General features: G+C 44.3%; 1 protein-coding gene across 1 annotated transcript; it reads right to left on the reverse strand.

The window, feature by feature from the left end:
• Window positions 1-14,059: 14,059 nt before the first annotated feature.
• LOC311104272 (telethonin-like) lies at window positions 14,060-15,049 on the reverse strand. Its single transcript, XM_084146061.1, has 2 exons — window positions 14,832-15,049; window positions 14,060-14,526 (listed from the first exon to the last, which is right to left on the reverse strand). The coding sequence occupies exons 1-2, from the start codon at window positions 14,978-14,980 to the stop codon at window positions 14,136-14,138; spliced, it is 540 nt and encodes a 179-aa protein (XP_084002187.1). The 5' UTR covers window positions 14,981-15,049; the 3' UTR covers window positions 14,060-14,135.
• Window positions 15,050-19,580: the final 4,531 nt, after the last annotated feature.

The following is a 19,580-nucleotide window of genomic DNA, read 5'->3' on the forward strand; positions in this document are numbered from 1 at the left end:
AGACAGTGACAACAAGAGGAGAAATCTACAGCATCCATTCATCATTAGCCTTATTATTATGAGATAGAATCATTCTAAACTTGCCATAGTAAACAGAAATACATTTCAGAGGCACTGCAGTTTTGTTCTTCATAATAGTTATTCATAATATCATGTTTATGTATCTTGCAGAAATGTATAATGCTCACCATATTTCCGTTTTTTTTTTACAAATTTGAATGTGGGTATTTTTAGATTGTTGTTCCTTTACATGTTATTTTAAGTAAAGAAAATGCCAAGTTCATCATTGTTCAGTATTGTTAAAATTTTTTTAGCACGTCTAACGCTAGGGTAGTGGGTTCGAGTCCTGACACCACCCATACATAAAATGTATGACTGTAAGTGGCTTTGGATAACAGCGTCTGCTAAATATCATAAATTTTGGTAGTATTTGTACATGCATTACACAAAATACCCAGCAGGGAGCAGCATCATCTTTGTCATGACAAAGTCAGAGGGTGCTTTTCTTTGAGTTTGTGAGTTTGTTCACAGCAGGTTGGCATTTATTGTCATGAATCTTGACCTGGAGGCAGCTCTGCAGAGAGGTCACTAACTAGCACAGCCACAAAGTCATAAAATCTGATTTTAAACCTAACCTTAACCCTAACATTAACCACACTGCTAACCCTAATGCCTAACCCTAACCTTAAGACCAAAAAGCTCATTTTTGTTTTCACACATTTTTACGATATAGCCAATTTTGACTTTTCAGCTGGCCCATCTAGCAGAAATCGCTCAGTTCTGCCTAGGGCAAGATTCATGGCAATAAACGTCAACCTGCTAGTTTATATCCATGTCTACCAGCATGTCCATCAGTATGTCACTTGTTATTTCATTGAGTTTCTGGCAAGTTCATATATACACTACATGACCAAAAGCATTTTCTTTGAACATCTCATTCCAAAATCATGGGCATTAATATGGAGTTGGTCCCCTATTTGCTGCTATAACAGCCTCCACTCTTCTGGGAAGGCTTTCCACTAGAAGTTGGAACATTGCTGCGGGGACTTGCTTCCATTCTGCCACAAGAGCATTAGTGAGGTCGGGCACTGATGTTGGGTGATTAGGCCTGGCTTGCAGTCGGCGTTCCAATTCATTCCAAAGGTGTTCAATGGGGTTGAGGTCTGGGCTCTGTGCAGGCCAGTCAAGTTCTTCCACATCGATCTCGACAAACAATTTCTGTATGGACCTCGCTTTATGCTCGGAGGCATTGTCATGCCGATACAGGAAAGGGCCTTCACCAAACTGTTGCCACAAAGTTGGAAGCACAGAATCGTATAGAATGTCATTGTATGCTGTAGCGTTAATATTTCCCTTCACTGGAACTAAGGGGCCTAGCCCAAACCATGAAAAACAATCCCAGACCATTATTCCTCCTCCACCAAACTTTACAGTTGGCAGTACGCATTGGGGCAGGTAGCATTCTACTGGCATCCGCCAAACCCAGATTAGTCCATCGGACTGCCAGATGGTGAAACGTGATTCATCACTCCAGAGAACGTGTTTCCACTTATCCAGAGTCAATTGCAGCAAGCTTTACACTACTCCAGCCGACGCTTGGCATTGCGCATGGTGATCTTAGGCTTTTGTGTGGATGCTCGGCCATGGAAACCCATTTCATGAAGCTCCCGACGAACAGTTCTTGTGCTGACGTTGCTTCCAGAGGCAGTTTGGAACTCAGTAGCGAGTGTTGCAACCGAGGACAGACGATTTCTACGTGCTACGTGCTTCAGCACTCAGCTGTCCCGTTCTGTGAGCTTGTGTGGTCTACCACTTCGCAGCTGAGCCGTTGTTGCTCCTCGACTTTTCCACTTCACAATAACAACACTTACAGTTAACCGGGGCAGCTCTAGCAGGGCAGAAATTTGACGAACTGACTTTTTGGAAAGGTGGCATCATATGACGGTGCCACGTTGAAAGTCACTGAGCTCTTCAGTAAGGCCATTCTTCTGGAGATTGTATGGCTGTGTGCTTGATTTTATACACCTGTCAGCAACGGGTGTGGCTGAAATAGCCGAATCCACTAATTTGAAGGTGTGTTCACATACTTTTGTATGTCTAAGCATACTCCTTGAGCTGTCTGGTGGTTATTTCTTTCAAGAAACGAAAAATGCTTCTCTGCGTCTTTGCTAAAATCTGAGTAAAAGATTGAAAGGAATATTATTCAGTACATTTAGTAATTGCTTGCTTTTCTACCAACTTTGCCAGCAGGCATGCCAGCTAAGATAATTAGACAAGCTAGCTACTCTAACTTGATTGATAGCTTGAATTGCCTTTTTGGTAGCTAGTTATGAGGTTGGGAGATTGGGAACCTATCTGGGTTAGCTAAAACAAACTGCATAAAATTGCTAGGTGGCTAGTAGTATTACAGAGAAACAACAACAACAACAAATATACATGTAAAAAATGGACTAATCTGAGGGGGCACATGCCCCTGTGCCCCCTATGAGCATGACGCTTCTGTGTGTCCATGTATACATGTGTGGGTGCATGTGTGCCGTGAGTGGGTGGGTGCATACAGTCATGTGTTAGTGAGTAGTAGTGACGTGTATTCATAGTTGCCAAGGGAAGCCAGGCTTCCCCCAAAATCTAACAATAAAAAATAAACAAACATAACAAATTATTTCTCTTTCATTTCTCTTTGTTTCATACAATTCCTTCAATTCGCATGAGGCTAAACGTATCTCATTGGAGAAAGCATCCGAGCGAACGAAACAGCTCCCCTCTGTCTCAGTACGTGTAGCCCATCTGTGGTCCTGACAGAGGCAACGTTGATAACACTAGCAAACTTTTGTAAACCGTTGTAGGAGGAATCATGGACAAATAACAGGAATTTTGGAACAGGGAGACAGAAAGATAGATTTCTGAGGAGGAATGGAGGCGGCAAAAGAGGAAGAAGAGGTCGAAGACAATGAGGAAAGCAGAGGTTGGATTTGAATTTGAGGAAGATGGTGATAAAAATGGAGATGGGGTGTCGATGAAGATTGGTGTCAAGTGCAAACAAAGTGAGCCGTGCGCCAGACTGAGTTCTAGAGGTAAAATGGAAGTGAATGAGAGCGAGTTAAGTGAGGTGGTAGGTGTGGTGAAGAGCTCAGAACCCGAGCCTGTCATCAATGGATAAAGAATAATCTGGTCCAGTAGTGACATTTGTGGAGAAAGTTGACCCTTGCCTTTTGGCAGATCCATTTGTGGTTTCAGGGTGGGTGAGGAAGGAGTTAGGTGCAGTTGAATCAGTGAAGGTAACCTGTAGCGGACTTGTGATATTTGTTTGTGTTCTTCTGACCAGAGGGAGCGGGCGCTCCGTGTCACGCAACTTGGGTCAAGATCTGTTTCTTGCTTTGCTCTTAGGAACAGGGCAATATTGAAAAGAGGGATTTCTGAGGTAGTGTTAAGTGTTGAGGTGGAGCAATTGAAGTTGAAGATTCCTGGTGTTGGTGAGGCTTGCCGTTTGGTGCGACGTAGACCTAGTGGGTCACTGTCAGTCCTTCTGAGTCAGAGTCTCTACTAGACAAAGTCATGTCAGGATATATCAGTTATCCTGTTAGAGCTTTTGTGCCGAATCCACTGCGCTGTTTCAGGTGCAACATTTATGGTCATGTCGCAGCAGTTTTAGGAGGGAGATTCCAAGTTGTGGGAAGTGTGCAGGAGGGCATGGGATAGAGGGTTGTGTAGTTTCGGTGGATAAAGTTGTGTGTGTCAACTGTAGGGGTGCCCATGTTGCTGGGGATCGGAAGTGTCCGGTGCGAGAGAGGCAGGTTGAGGTGGCCAGAGTCAGAGTAGTGCAGAAGGTGTCGTATGCTGAGGCAGTGACGAAAGTAGAGGAGGATTCGTCAATGAGTAGTAGATTTGCGCCAGCACAGAGGAATAGACCAATGAGTAGTATATGCTTCAGTAAGTTTGGCTTCTTAGCGTTCATAGCTATGGTTATCAACTGTTCCACAGAAATGGAATGTAAATCACAGAAAATAGATGTTGTGGTGGCAGCTGCAGAGAAGTATTTGGGGAAACGAGAGTTACAGGGTGTGTTGAGTGGTGGTGTTCCGTCCTCTCAGGCCGTTGGCATGGTGCAGGAGCAGATAGGGTCAAAGTAGTGGAATGGGGTAGTGGGTTTTTATTGAGTGTAGGTGGCAGCTGCAGAGAAGTACCTGGGTGTATGAGATTCTACTGCAGAAGAGTTACAAGATGTTCTGAGGTTTTTTATTTTTATGAAATAGTGGTATATAGGTGTATGGTTGGTTGGTGGTGCATTTTGTAAAATAAATTCCCCCTTCCTTTTAATTTTTGTATCACAAATGTAATGCGATTGAACACACACTACCGCACAGTGTGAACGCCGTAATACCAAAGAAGAACAAGACGAAGATGGTCCTGGCTCACAAAAAAAAAAAAAGTGTCAAGGGAGGCCAGTTTGGATTTGACTTCACACCAATCACATCACATCAGAAGCCAAACATCAGTAGACAGGAAAATAAACTTGAATTGTTGCATTTTATTATGTCGTTCTCCTCCGGTGGTTAGCTAGCTAGCTAAAATCGTCCCTTTCCTAAATTAGCCATGGATGGAGATAGGGATTTGGACTTTTGGTTTTTCTTAATTCTCTGTACTGGCCAGTGATTATAACGGCGATTCTGATCCAACCATAAATTCATACATTGTGCCCCTGGCCTGAGAGGATGGAAGTTCAACATGTAGCTAGATGTAGTTTGCTGATGTTAACTAGCTGGCCTGGCACATCGTTGCCCATAAAAGGGAGTTAGGCTAGCGAGCAAGCATTTTAGCCAGGTAGCCTAGGACAACAAAAACTAAAAGTGTGTACTGTATGACAGAGTCAGACTGTTTAGGCAACATGAAAGAGGAGGATGGCATTGGCGCTTCTCTAGAAGTAGGGTGAGTCAACATGTTTTTTTCAACTTGCATGCACACACAGAAATCAATGCCATGGACTGCCACATCATATTTAGGTTATGTTGATTGGACTAAATTGTTTTTGGTATCTTTTAGTTGACACTGTATTAGACTAAGCATAGGTGATTAGATGATGTTGAAGTTGAAATGGTGCTAGAATAGTGGAGGCAGCTCCTGTTTTCTTTGCGACTTGTGGTATCGCCGTGGTTCTAAATCAATAGTTGTTTAGTAGTCCGAAAATGCATGCAATATGTTTTGTGAACTTCACCAGACAGATGTTGCTCTCCGGTTTTGTGATGAAACGAAGGTCTGGTTGAATTTATTCTGCCACTGTGTCTTACATTTACATTTACATTTACGTCATTTAGCAGACGCTCTTATCCAGAGCGACTTACAAATTGGTGCATTCACCCTATAGCCAGTGGGATAACCACTTTACAATTGTTTTTTTTGTTTTTTTTGGGGGGGGGTAGAAGGATTACTTTATCCTATCCCAGGTATTCCTTAAAGAGGTGGGGTTTCAAATGTCTCCGGAAGGTGGTGAGTGACTCCGCTGTCCTGGCGTCGTGAGGGAGCTTGTTCCACCATTGGGGTGCCAGAGCAGCGAGCAGTTTTGACTGGGCTGAGCGGGAACTATGCTTCCGCAGAGGAAGGGGAGCCAGCAGGCCAGAGGTGGATGAACGCAATGCCCTCGTTTGGGTGTAGGGACTGATCAGAGCCTGAAGGTACGGAGGTGCCGTTCCCCTCACAGCTCCATAGGCAAGCACCATGGTCTTGTAACAGATGCGAGCTTCAACTGGAAGCCAGTGGAGTGTGCGGAGGAGCGGGGTGACGTGAGAGAACTTGGGAAGGTTGAACACCAGATGGGCTGCGGCATTCTGGATGAGTTGTAGGGGTTTAATGGCACAGGCAGGGAGCCCAGCCAACAGCGAGTTGCAGTAATCCAGACGGGAGATGACAAGTGCCTGGATTAGGACCTGTGCCGCTTCCTGTGTAAGGCAGGGTCGTACTCTCCGAATGTTGTAGAGCACGAACCTGCAGGATAGGGTCACCGCCTTGATGTTAGCGGAGAACGACAGGGTGTTGTCCAGGGTCACGCCAAGGCTCTTCGCACTCTGGGAGGAGGACACAACGGAGTTGTCAACCGTGATGGCGAGATCATGGAACGGGCAGTCCTTCCCCGGGAGGAAGAGCAGCTCCGTCTTGCCAGGGTTCAGCTTGAGGTGGTGATCCGTCATCCATACTGATATGTCTGCCAGACATGCAGAGATGCGATTCGCCACCTGGTTATCAGAAGGGGGAAAGGAGAAGATTAGTTGTGTATCGTCAGCGTAGCAATGATAGGAGAGGCCATGTGAGGATATGACAGAGCCAAGTGACTTGGTGTATAGGGAGAATAGGAGAGGGCCTAGAACTGAGCCCTGGGGGACACCAGTGGTGAGAGCACGTGGTGCGGAGACAGCTTCTCGCCACGCCACTTGGTAGGCGCGACCGGTCAGGTAGGACGCAATCCAGGAGTGAGCCGCGCCGGAGATGCCCAGCTCGGAGAGGGTGGAGAGGAGGATCTGATGGTTCACAGTATCAAAGGCAGCAGACAGGTCTAGAAGGACAAGAGCAGAGGAGAGAGAGTTAGCTTTAGCAGTGCGGAGAGCCTCCGTGACACAGAGAAGAGCAGTCTCAGTTGAATGACCAGTCCTGAAACCTGACTGGTTTGGATCAAGAAGGTCATTCTGAGAGAGATAGCAAGAGAGTTGGCTAAAGACGGCACGCTCAATAGTTTTGGAAAGAAAATAAAGAAGGGATACTGGTCTGTAGTTGTTGACATCAGTGGGATCGAGTGTTGGTTTTTTGAGAAGGGGTGCAACTCTCGCTCTCTTGAAGACGGAAGGGACATAGCCAGCGGTCAAGGATGAGTTGATCAGCGAGGTGAGGTAGGGGAGAAGGTCACCGGAGATGGTCTGGAGAAGAGAGGAGGGGATGGGGTCAAGCGGGCAGGTTGTTGGGCGGCCTGCAGTCACAAGTCGCAAGATTTTATCTGGAGAGAGAGGGGAGAAAGAAGTCAAAGCATAGGGTAGGGCAGTGTGAGCAGGACCAGCAGTGTCATTAGACTTAACAAACGAGGATCGGATGTCGTCAATCTTCTTTTCAAAGTGGTTGACGAAGTCATCCACAGAGAGGGAGGAGGGGGGGTGGGGGGGGTGGGGGGGAGGATTCAGCAGTGAGGAGAATGTGGCAAAGAGCTTCCTAGGGTTAGAGGCAGATGCTTGGAATTTAGAGTGGTAGAAAGTGGCCTTAGCAGCAGAAACAGATGAAGAAAATGTAGAGAGGAGGGAGTGAAAAGATGCCAGGTCGGCAGGGAGTTTAGTTTTCTTCCATTTCCGCTCAGCTGCCCGGAGCTCTGTTCTGTGAGCTCGCAATGAGTCATCAAGCCACGGAGCTGGAGGGGAGGACCGAGCCGGCCGGGAGGATAGGGGACACAGGGAGTCAAAGGATGCAGAAAGGGAGGAGAGGAGGGTTGAGGAGGCAGAATCAGGAGATTGGAGGGAGAAGGATTGAGCAGAGGGAAGAGATGATAGGATGGAAGAGGAGAGAGTAGTGGGAGAGAGAGAGCGAAGGTTGCGGCGGCGCATTACCATCTGTGTAGGGGCAGAGTGAGTAGTGTTGGAGGAGAGCGAGAGAGAAAAGGATACAAAGTAGTGGTCGGAGACATGGAGGGGAGTTGCAGTGAGATTAGTAGAAGAGCAGCATCTAGTAAAGATGAGGTCAAGCGTATTGCCTGCCTTGTGAGTAGGGGGGGACGGTGAGAGGGTGAGGTCAAAAGAGGAGAGGAGTGGAAAGAAGGAGGCAGAGAGAAATGAGTCAAATGTAGACGTAGGGAGGTTGAAATCCCCCAAAACTGTGAGGGGTGAGCCATCCTCAGGAAAGGAACTTATCAAGGCGTCAAGCTCATTGATGAACTCTCCAAGGGAACCTGGAGGGCGATAGATGACAAGGATATTAAGCTTAAATGGGCTAGTGACTGTGACAGCATGGAATTCAAATGAGGAGATAGACAGATGGGTTAGGGGAAAAATTGAGAATGACCACTTGGGAGAGATGAGGATTCCTGTGCCACCACCCCTCTGACCAGATGCTCTCGGGGTATGCGAGAACACATGGTCAGACGAGGAGAGAGCAGTAGGAGTAGCAGTGTTTTCAGTGGTAATCCATGTTTCCGTCAGCGCCAGGAAGTCGAAGGACTGGAGGGTAGCATAGGCTGGGATGAAGTCAGCCTTGTTGGCAGCAGAACGGCAGTTCCAGAGGCTGCCTGAGACCTGGAACTCCAGGTGTGTGGTGCGTGCAGGGACCACCAGGTTAGAGAGGCAGCAGCCACGCGGTGTGAGGCGTTTGTGTAGCCTGTGCGGAGAGGAGAGAACAGGAATAGGCAGAGGCATAGTTGACAGGCTGTAGCAGATGGCTACAATAATGCAGAGGAGATCGGAATGAAATGAACTAAACATCTGGGAAAGGAGAGAGCAGGGCCTCCCTCACCAAAAAACTCCCAAATATAACTCTCCCAACTTCCACCTCAGAAACTATAATTGTTTCACTGAACCACCCGAATAAAACTCTCCCAACTTCCACTTTAGAAATTAGAATTGTTGTAAACTACAGCGGTTCAATGTTTCAAGGAATAGACTCAACTTACTTTATTCAGCTAGCTAACTATGACGCCATAGCTAACTAGCATGCTAGCATCCAATAACACACAGTTTAGCACCAATACTTGGTTACAACAAACTACCAATAGTGTGTTAACACACTAAACAGATAATTCGTGTCCGTGTCTAGTTCCTTTCATAACGCAGCAATAATTAAACGTTGGCTAGCTAGCACACAAAGATATTGTATTTAGCTGCTACAGTACAGCTAGCTGGTAGTGTTGGCTAGCTAGCAATGGCTGCTGTGTTGACTTAGTTTGAAAAACGGCGTCGCTGCGAACGAATGTAGCTGGCTAAAAGGATATTGTATTTAGTTGCTACCGTTGCTAATAGCTACTCGCCAGCTAGTCCAGGAGGTGAGTTAGCTAGCTAGCTTCGTGCTACACCCGGCACCGCCGAATACAATCCTAACCTACAATAACTACATACAACAACTACCCACGACAACCCACGATGCCTAGCTACAATACCCAACTACAATCTAAATACATAGTTTAAGCCTTACTCGACAAAGCCCAAGCTATGCATAAAGCCAAACTTACCCGACGCCAGCTGTCTGGGTGGCAGACAAGAAGACGTTGGTCTTCTGCAATCAGTAGCTGTAATTAAGTACAGTAGCTACTAACTACCTAACGTTAATGCTTCAGATAATGAGGTTAGAAAAACAGCTGAATGGTAGGTAGCTAGCTGGCTTAATTACAGGTACTCTTAAGCGTGAAATTACATTGGAAACAACTATCCACAGTTGCTAAAAGTTACCAGTAGCTACCCGCTAGCTACGTGCTTCACCGGGCTCACTCGAATACAATACTTACCTACAATAATTACCTACAATAACTACCTAAATAAACTACCTACAATACCTAACTACAATCTAAATACATGGTTTAAGCTTTACTACAGTTGCTAAAAGTTACCAGTAGCTACCCGCTAGCTAGCTAGCTTTATTGGTCCAGGTAGTGGGTTAGCTAGCCTCGTGCTTCACCGGGCTCACTCGAATACAATACTTACCTACAATAACTACCTACAATAACTACCTAAATAAACTACCTACAATACCTAACTACAATCTAAATACATGGTTTAAGCTTTACTACAGTTGCTAAAAGTTACCAGTAGCTACCCGCTAGCTAGCTAGCTTTATTGGTCCAGGTAGTGGGTTAGCTAGCCTCGTGCTTCACCGGGCTCACTCGAATACAATACTTACCTACAATAATTACCTACAATAACTACCTAAATAAACTACCTACAATACCTAACTACAATACCTACCTACAATCTATATACATGGTTTAAGCTTTACTCAACACCATATAAGAAGCCAAGCTTACCTCCTGCTAGAGAAAACACAACCTCACCCGACGTGATCCTCTCGACCCTTATTGTCTTATTGTCTCGGCCTTTAGGCCTATATATCACAGTGACAAGGCATATGAACTATCAGGTTATAGAGCAAACAACGCAATTATCACATCACACAGGTTGTAATATGGCTTTTTTCCCCTGGCTTGGCTTCCCTAGTGATTTTACCCACGCACTGCTACTGGTGAGTAGGTCTGTTTATCTGTGGTGTTTGTGGGCGTGCCTGTTGGTGTATCATCAGTGTGTCCGTGGAGTCACCCTTCCAGAAAAACACAGCCTTTGATATCAGAGTTACATAAGAGCCTATTGATAGGTCACAAGAAAATGAACACATGTTTTGACAGGCATTCACAGTGACTCTGCATTCTACCGTACTTTACCACAGTATGACCTCCCATGACCCCCTGGGGGTTTAAATGTACTGTGATGAGTACACAGGGGGATTAGAAGGCAAGAGATCAAAAGCCAACTGACTCCATTAACCCTAAAGGTGATGAAGAATACAATGAAATCTGGGGTCAGTCTTGAAATGGGAGACAATACAGCACATACTGATAATTCACAAAATGGATGGATGGATTAATTCAATCAAGAGTTACACAATATTCATATCAGTGCTGGAATGCATGTACAGTTAGTGGATGGAGTAGGAGATATGGGATAAGGGCTATCTGATGGACTAAGACTTTGGGGAGTCCGTGTTGTGTTGAGTTTTTCCACATGAACTTCTCTCTCCATGTCAACTGACATTCCTTGGCTACTGGAGGGGGGTTTCATGACTTTGCAGCGTCCATGGTGGATTCTGCCTGTTTGGGGTGTAGCTGTGGCAGATAGGGTTTAGGGGGGTTTGGTAGAGGGGGGTAAGGTTCTAGATAGGGGGGAAAGGGAGCGGACCAGAAGACCCAAAGCTCTGACTAAACAGTGAGGGATTAAGAGCTCAGAGGAGAAGAACAGGCAGACATGGCTGTCTCTCTGGCTCTGTCTCTCTAGTGATAGCAATGTTTACCCTTCTAATAATACCTAGACCCCTACACTGAGCCACACTAGACCCCATAACAGAGAGACAATGGGGAGGGCAGAGAAAGGGATAGAGAGAGGGAGAGATGGAGAGAAAGACAGAAAGAAAGGGAAGTAGGAAGAAATAAACAATCCAAGTTGGACAAACTGGGAGTTGGAAGGAAAGAGCATACATGAAGGTACAGAGGAGAGAGAGTGGTAGAGAGGTTACAGTATGTGGGTCGAGAGTGGAACATTGTGTTCTGGGCAGAGAGCCGATAGAGATAGTAACCTTCTGGGGGAAAATATAGAAATAGAGATGACAGGGACATGAAATCGTGACGGGGGAAAGGTTAATGTTACAGTATACTATGTACCCAACGTACAAGCAAGAATTCAGTAGAGACGTCCAGTTACTTGTTGCTCAGTCAGTCTACAAGTTTTACATTTCCGGTAAAATGTTAGGTACTAATTTGATCACCCTGTTGCAGGGGAACTTTTAGGAAATTTAAAACTTGTAGTGTTTTGATGTTTGAGAAATCTTCTGAAGTTTGTAATTTCCACTTTGGAATTTCAGACTTGATTTTCCTTACAGAAAATGTATAGTGTATAAGCCCCTACAAAAATGTCCATAAATTATAATCCACATAATAATTCAAATTTCTTGTTAATGCAGGATTATTTTCCTGCTGTAGCAAACTTGCTCAAATTAAGATCCTACATCTGTACTCTCCTTAGTCCAGAGCTTGACCATATTTATTCTACCCCACTAATAAAGCTGTATGTTGAAGTGTCTAACCCAGCTCAGCTGTTGCTGCCTGAACAGAAGCCTGTAGGTGCAAGATCATGAGTTAGCCATGTTGTTTACAGCTGATAATCAGTCAGGCGTAGATTAATCTATCATCACCACACCCCATTTACTCTCTCTCTCTCTCTCTCTGTGTGTGTGTGTGTGTGTGTGTGTGTGTGTGTGTGTGTGTGTGTGTGTGTGTGTGTGTGTGTGAGAGATGTTCTTTGTGATGGTTGTACTCAACTTTTTTTATTAAGACAGGTCAACACACAGAGAAAAGTGAAAAGCACTTCAGATTTTATTATACAAAAATAATCCTGAAAACATTTTAAACACAACACATGAAAACAGATAGGGGAGAGTGGGATAAGTTGATGTCAGGGGTTAGTTGAGCTGCCCTTGTTTCTAGGAAACCATACACAAAATGAATGATTTGACCAAATATTTAGGAAGAGATCATCATTTCATTGAGTCTGTGAATGAAGAAACCACATGGAAAATGTTTTCTATACATCATTTGGGGTCTCTATAAGCTTCAATATGAGGTCCTAAACCTATCATGAAAGTGCATCCTTGTAGCTGTGTGAGCTAATATAGTCAAAATGCTTGCCTTGGGGTAAGTTGAGCCGATGGTTGAGCCAATGGCAAGTCGAGCAAATTGAAGTGTTTTCTTCCCAGACGTAATGAAAGGCATTATCACTGGGATATGAGGTAACAACAGGGCCTAGCCTATGTTAAAAGTGATTTAAAAAGTACAAAGTGTTAGGTGTTAAGCCTGTGTTAAAAGATGCTTAAAATTACTAAAAGACAAAAAAGTGATTGTGATGGTGTTGAATTGTGTTTGGGAAATAAAGATAGACATGGTTTTAAAAAGGTAGTGGTAATATTTCATTCAGTACATACATTTGTAGATGGCTTAACTTACCTAGCCCCTGGCTCAACTTACCCCATACCCGGGACAAGCTATGTTTTCAAAACTGTAATGTTTACATGAATTCAATTTATTTCCAGGGATCCACAACATCCTGAACTATATGTAGATGATATCTTCGATGGAAAGAATACTATATTTCCCTTGACGGAGTGATGCTGAATGTAAAAAATATCTAAACTTACCCCACTCTCCTCTACAACAGTAGAGACTCACATCATGCTGTTCACTAACTCTACCGGATATATCAGATGTCAACATTAGCACACAGCTAGATGGGTAGATCATACACAGTCAAAGGACATAGACGATATACAGATGATAAGTCTTGATCATACAGGTAGTCAGTCAATTTCAATGACTTGAGTCATGATCCGGGACCATCCAGACATGTCAGCACACACACCTCCCACTGGGCACACACTGGTTGAATCAACGTTGTTTCCACGTCATTTCAATAAAATGACGTCGAACCAACGTGAAATGGACGTTGAATTGACGTCTGTGCCCAGTGGGCTCCTTTGTCTGGGTTCCCAGCGTGGGATCATGTTGTACCGTTCTGTCCTCTCACCCAGGATTAGAGTGTGTCAATGACTTCTGGAGGTCTGGAGGCTCACCAGCTCTCCATTGTTACAAAAGAGAGGGCTGGATGCCAAGGTATGTTGAGCCCACCTCTCCCTCTGTGCCCACTTTCTTTTTCAGTTCCAATTATCTTCTGCTCTCTCTCACTGTGTCACTTTTGAAGCATCTTTGATATCTTCGTATTTCCCTTCTCTCACCTCCCTCATCTGTGCATGGTCATTCCACATGAATATACCAATAAATTCATCTTCATACATACATTGGTTTAGGATATAAAACATCCTGCAGTCTAATACTGTGAAGTGTCATTGCCATTGTATGACAAGTGGGGTAAAATGTACCACTGCATACAATGCGGTCAGAATGCCATACTATGCTATGTGGCCTATCCGCAACTGGCTTCAGCCAGACAGACAGGGGGGCAGGGGCAGTTCATTCAGTGTATAGAAGTGACAAGGCCACAAGGCCAGTCTGGTCTTTTCCAGTCAGCAGGGAGATTAGCTTATGGCACAGCTGAAAGAACACACCCCAGAGCATTTGTCTGCCTTTCTGTCAATCAAAAGATGCTATCAGATCTCTAAGCAAACAATACCTTGTATAACAAACAGTATGACATTGGACATATCCATAGTATACATGTAATACCTAATGAAACAGGAAAGGTATGCCCTGTGTGACGGCTTTACTAGGGAATAGAGATGGAATAAATGTCACTAAGAATACATCTATATACATCCCTCCATGCTGTTTTCTGATGGGCTGAGCCCCACAATTAACCTTTATCCCTAACATCCATTCTTTCAGCTTCTCTCCTTCCTCTCCTCTTCCTTCACCCTCTCTGGACCTCCTGTGACACGGAGCGGCCCAATGCTCTGGGCACCTTTGCGAACTCCATCTTGAGTGGCTTGACGGGGGGCAGGTCCTGTGTGATTTCGACCACTGCCTTCTTGCCAGGGCAGGCACCGTCGGGGATGGGGAAGGGACGGAGGTCCTCCTGGGTGTGTGGTGCTCCACGACCCAGCCGGATGCCCAGCTGTGCAGGGGTGAAGATGGGCAGGGGCAAGGTGTTCCTCTTGGGCAGGAGCTGGTGCTCCCTCACACCCCTCTCCATGGTGCCCACTCTGTAAACCCCACAGGGACAGGCCTGGGCCAGGGAGCGAGCCTCCCACTGCCTAGTGTAGGTCTCCCGACAAGAGTCATCATTCATGTTCATTGTCTGCCTGTGGAGAGATGAGTTGGACATTGCTCAGTGATTTTCAAACTCTAATGGTCTCTCAGTATCAAGCTGAGAATCCTACCAGCGAAATGAAAATCATTAAATGTAATGTCAGCTGATAGATTAGCCTGACAGGTATTATAACAAAGATAAATTATACAGTAGTCTTGAGTATGATGACTCACATGGTAATATAGGAGGACGTATTGCTTATTGTTATTTTCTATAAGAATAAATTACTTAATATTGTTCAATGTGTTACATCTACCAGAAGTAATGAATACAGTTTGTCTAAAGGCTGGGACTCACCTGTCCATGGCCCGGGTCTTCATGTTAACACTGTTCCAGTCGGCTTTGTAGCTCTCCCTCTGAGCCTGGTTCTCCTCCCGTACGCTGCAGGCCAGCTCAGCCCCCACCACAGCCCCAGCACGCTTCTCAAGAACGGTACACACCTGCATTATCACTGTTCTGTGTGGGTGAAGTTCTGTCCTTCTATCGGTTTAATCACCTCCGTTAGTTTCTCAGACTCCTCTGTCTGTCTGTCTGTCTTGGTATCTCTGTGTTCTTCTCTCTGGACTATCTGTCTGTCTGTAGCTGCTAGCCCCAAGTACTCTGTGATGGTACTCCTCTCTCTTGCCTCTGTGGTGATGGTCTGGTGGTCTCTGCTGTTTGTGTCTGGGACCATGCCCGTCTATGTCCTTTATAGAAGCCCTGCTGCTATTTCTAAGCCATGTTGTCACTCCACAGCTAGTGTATGCTGACACCTGACACCAAGAGCAGCCCATCTGACTTTGTCCCAGGAGTTGGAACTGACTCACTCAGGGCAGCTGTTGAGAAAGAGAGAATGAGGTGGCTGGGGGAGAGAGAATGAGAGAGGGTGGTATCTGGTTGAGAGAGAAAGAGAGTGCGGAAAAAAGAGATAGGAGTGGGCGGGTTACCGGTAATTGTACTCAGAATCCCCTGATACCCAAATTATACCCCCAATCCCCTCTATAATCACCCCGACCCAACACGCTAAGTTGAGGGACATCCGGTTATCAAACTAAGTGGAAAGTTTCCATCTTAAGAGCACTATCTGACCCAGTGTTCAGAGACTTGTAAACACACACAAACACACAGGGGGGGACTTCTGAGAGCTGGCATCTTAATAGAGCTTAGGTCTTGATGTACATATAGCAGCCAGTGGCAGAACACTAATGTGGAAAGAGATCAGCCCATGCTAATAATGCTGGGTGCTGAGGGGAAACTTTATTGCTCCAAGAGACAATACATAGATTGAGCATACAAAACATGAACAACTCTTTCCATGACATAGACTGACCAGGTGAATCCAGATGAAAGCTATGATCCCTTATTGATGTCACTTGTTAAATCACTTCAATCAGTGTAGATGAAGGGGAGGAGACAGGTTAAATAAGTATTTTTAAGCTTTGAGACAATTGAGACATGGATTATGTATGTGCCATTCAGAGGGTGATTGGGCAAGACAAAAAATGTAAGTGCCTTTGAACGGGGTATGGTAGTAGGTGCCAGGCCGCAGGCGCACCGGTTTGTGTCAAGAACTGCAACGCTGCTGGGTTTTTCATGCTCAACAGTTTCCCGTGTGTATCAAGAATGGTCCACCACCCAAAGGACATCCAGCCAACTTGACACAACTGTGGGAAGCATTGGAGTCAACATGGGCCAGCATCGCTATGGAACGCTTTTGACACTTTGTAGAGTCCATGCCCCAACGAATTGAGGCTGTTCTGATGGCAAAAGGCAGCTCAATATTATAAAAGTGTTCCTAATGTTTGGGATACTTAGTGTACATGTACATACACTACCAGTCAAAAGTTTGGACACACCTACTCATTCAAGGGTTTTTCTTTATTTTTACTATTTTTTACATTGTAGAATAATAGTGAAGACATCAAAACTATGAAATAAGACATATGGAATCATGTAGTAACCAAAAAAGTGTTAAACAAATAGCCACCCTTTGCGTTGATGACAGCTTTGCACACTCTTGGCATTGTCTCAACTAGCTTCATGAGGTAGTCACCTGGAATGCATTTCAATTAACAGGTGTGCCTTCTTAAAAGTTAATTTTTACAACAATTTGTGGAATTTCTTTCCTTAATGCGTTTGAGCCAATCAGTTGTGATGTGACAAGGTATACAGAAGATAGCCCTATTTGGTAAAAGACCAAGTCCATATTATGGTAAGAACAGCTCAAATAAGCAAAGAGAAACGACAGTCCATGATTACTTTAAGACATGAAGGTCAGTCAATACAGAGAATTTCAAGAACTTTGAAAGTTTCTTTAAGTATAGTCGCAAAAACCATCAAGCGCCATAATGAAACTGGCTCTCATGAGGACCGCCACAGGAATGGAAGACCCAGAGTTACCTCTGCTGCAGAGAATAAGTTCATTAGAGTTATCAGCCTCAGAAATGTCAGCCCAAATAAATGATTCACAGAGTTCAAGTCACAGACACATCTCAACATCAACTGTTCAGAGGGGACTGTGTGTATCAGGCCATCATGGTCGAATTGCTGCAAAGAAACCACTACTAAATGACACCAATAAGAAGAACAGACCTGCTTGGGCCAAGAAACATGAGCAATGGACATTAGACCGGTGGAAATGTGTCCTTTGGTCTGGAGTCCAAATTTGAGATTTTTGGTTCCAACCGCTGTGTCTTTGTGAGACGCGGTGTGGGTGAACAGATGATCTCCACATTTGTAGTTCCCACTGTAAAGCATGGAGGAGGAGGTGTTATGGTGTTGGGGTGCTTTGCTGGTGACACTGTCAGTGATTTATTTAGAATTCGAGGCACACTGGTTTCCCATCTGGTTTGGGCTTAGTTGGACTATCATTTGATTTTCAACAGGACAATGACTCAACACACCTCTAAGCTGTGTAAGAGCTATTCTACCAAGAAGGAGAGTGATGGAGTGCTATATCCGATGACCTGGCCTCCACAATCCCCCGACCTCAACCCAATTGAGATGGTTTGGGATGAGTCGGACGGCAGAGTGAAGGAAAAGCAGCCACCAAGTGCTCAGCATATGTGGGAACTCCTTCAAGACTGTTGGAAAAGCATTCCAGGTGAAGCTGGTTGAGAGAATGCCAAGAGTGTGCAAAGCTGTCATCAAGGCAAAGGGTGGCTATTTGAAGAATCTCAAATATAAAATATATTTTGATTTGTTTAACACTTTTTTGGTTACTACATGATTCAAAATGTGTTATTTCATAGTTTTGATGTCTTCGCTATTATTCTACAATGTAGAAAATAGTAAAAAATAAATAAAAACCCTTAAATGAGTAGGTGTGTCCAAACTTTTGACTGGTACTGTATACTGTATATAAACATAAACATACATACAGATTGTGAAACTAACAGTTATCTTGGTAGCTAGCAGGGTGAAACTGCTGAGTTCAGGGTTGTCTCTTTCAGTAACCATGGAGAGCCCTGGCATGTACGGCCTTGCTATATCTGGGGTAACAGTTCCTTTTAGAGACTCAAGATCAAAGGTGATGTTCTGTAGGCAGGTGGTCAGTCTGTTTTAGATAAAGCAAGGCTATACGTGCTACAGAACAGACACCAGGCAAATGCATTGACCAAGGGACCAACTCTTTTTTTGTATAAACTACAGTCAGTAAAACACAAGTCATTTTTATTTGTCTGGAGTACCTTGTGAATCTGTTATCTAGCTGATTAGCTGGGTTGTATCAGTGTTTCGTCTGTCACGGACAGTGACTTCTATCTCTGATTTATTAGTCTGATGACAGAGACCCACTCCAGCCAAGAGTCTCTCAGGTTACAGTCTTAAAGATTTTCTCTCTCTCACGCACACACACATATGCACGCGCACACGCGCACACGCGCACACGCACACACACACACACACACACACACAAAACACCCACACACATGCAGTGTCGCCTTGGTGTCACTACCAGCCACTCTTTCAATGACTAACTCTTCCACATCAGGCACTGATGTCATCCTATATATAACACCGGCATAGCAAAAATACATATAAAGTTACACATGTATCCTTTGCTTGTATCTATTTTTCAATGTAAAATATTTTACACAGCTGCATAGTTATCTTATAATAGAAAATAGTATAAAGTATTGGATTAATTCCTCTCCCTCAACTTTAGGTTATACATTAGTTATGACTTATTAGTTTCAATTAACATGCTCATGTACTTCATCTAGTTGAAATGTCCTCAAATAAAACCTCATAAAAATGTCCCCTAAGTACAGCAATATATTCCTATTCTCATGTGTACCATAATGACACAATGTATGTAAGATATCACATTGCAGATGCAAGCAAGCACACACACACACTATGTGTTATGCAGCCATGGTAACCATAAAATGTCATTTCAGTTCAGGATTCCCATTGCAGAAACCTAGTAAGTCTCGAGGCATACTTCTGTAGTGAGGTCATTCTCTTTTTCAAAAAACATAGAACTAAATCAATTTAGACATTTTATAAGACAATCACTCAGTATCTGTTCAAACATTTTATAAGATAATCAGTCTCACTTTTTTTAAGACTCATACAACTGGGCGGCAGGTAGCTTAGTGGGTAAGAGCGTTGTGCCAGTAACCGAAAGGTTGCTGGTTCTAATCCCCGAGCCGACTAGGTGAAAAATCTGTCGATGTGCCCTTAAGCAAGGCACTTAACCCTAATTGCTCCTGTAAGTCGCTCTGGATAAGAGCGTCTGCTAAATGACTAAAATGTAATGTAAATGTAACTAGCACATACAGTACATTAGTGACTGTCAAATGAGTCATTGTTACCACTTTTTTTTATCGCTTTGGTGCTATATTCACAAACGTAACATTTGTAACGCAAGTAAAGAACAAGAAGGCCCGCACACTGTTAAAGCTCCCAATTCACCGCTTTATTGACAACGTTTAGATCCTAAACGGATCTTCGTCAGGTCAAACAAACAAACTAAGTGCCTACCCCTGGTCCTTAAAAAAAACGCCCCTTTTCTAAAAACAAAATTTCATGAAATAACTAAAAAAAATTTAACTGTAGACCTTT

The sequence above is a fragment of the Coregonus lavaretus genome (genome assembly GCF_964263955.1).
Source record: "Coregonus lavaretus genome assembly, chromosome: 28".
NCBI classification, from domain to species: domain Eukaryota; kingdom Metazoa; phylum Chordata; class Actinopteri; order Salmoniformes; family Salmonidae; genus Coregonus; species Coregonus lavaretus.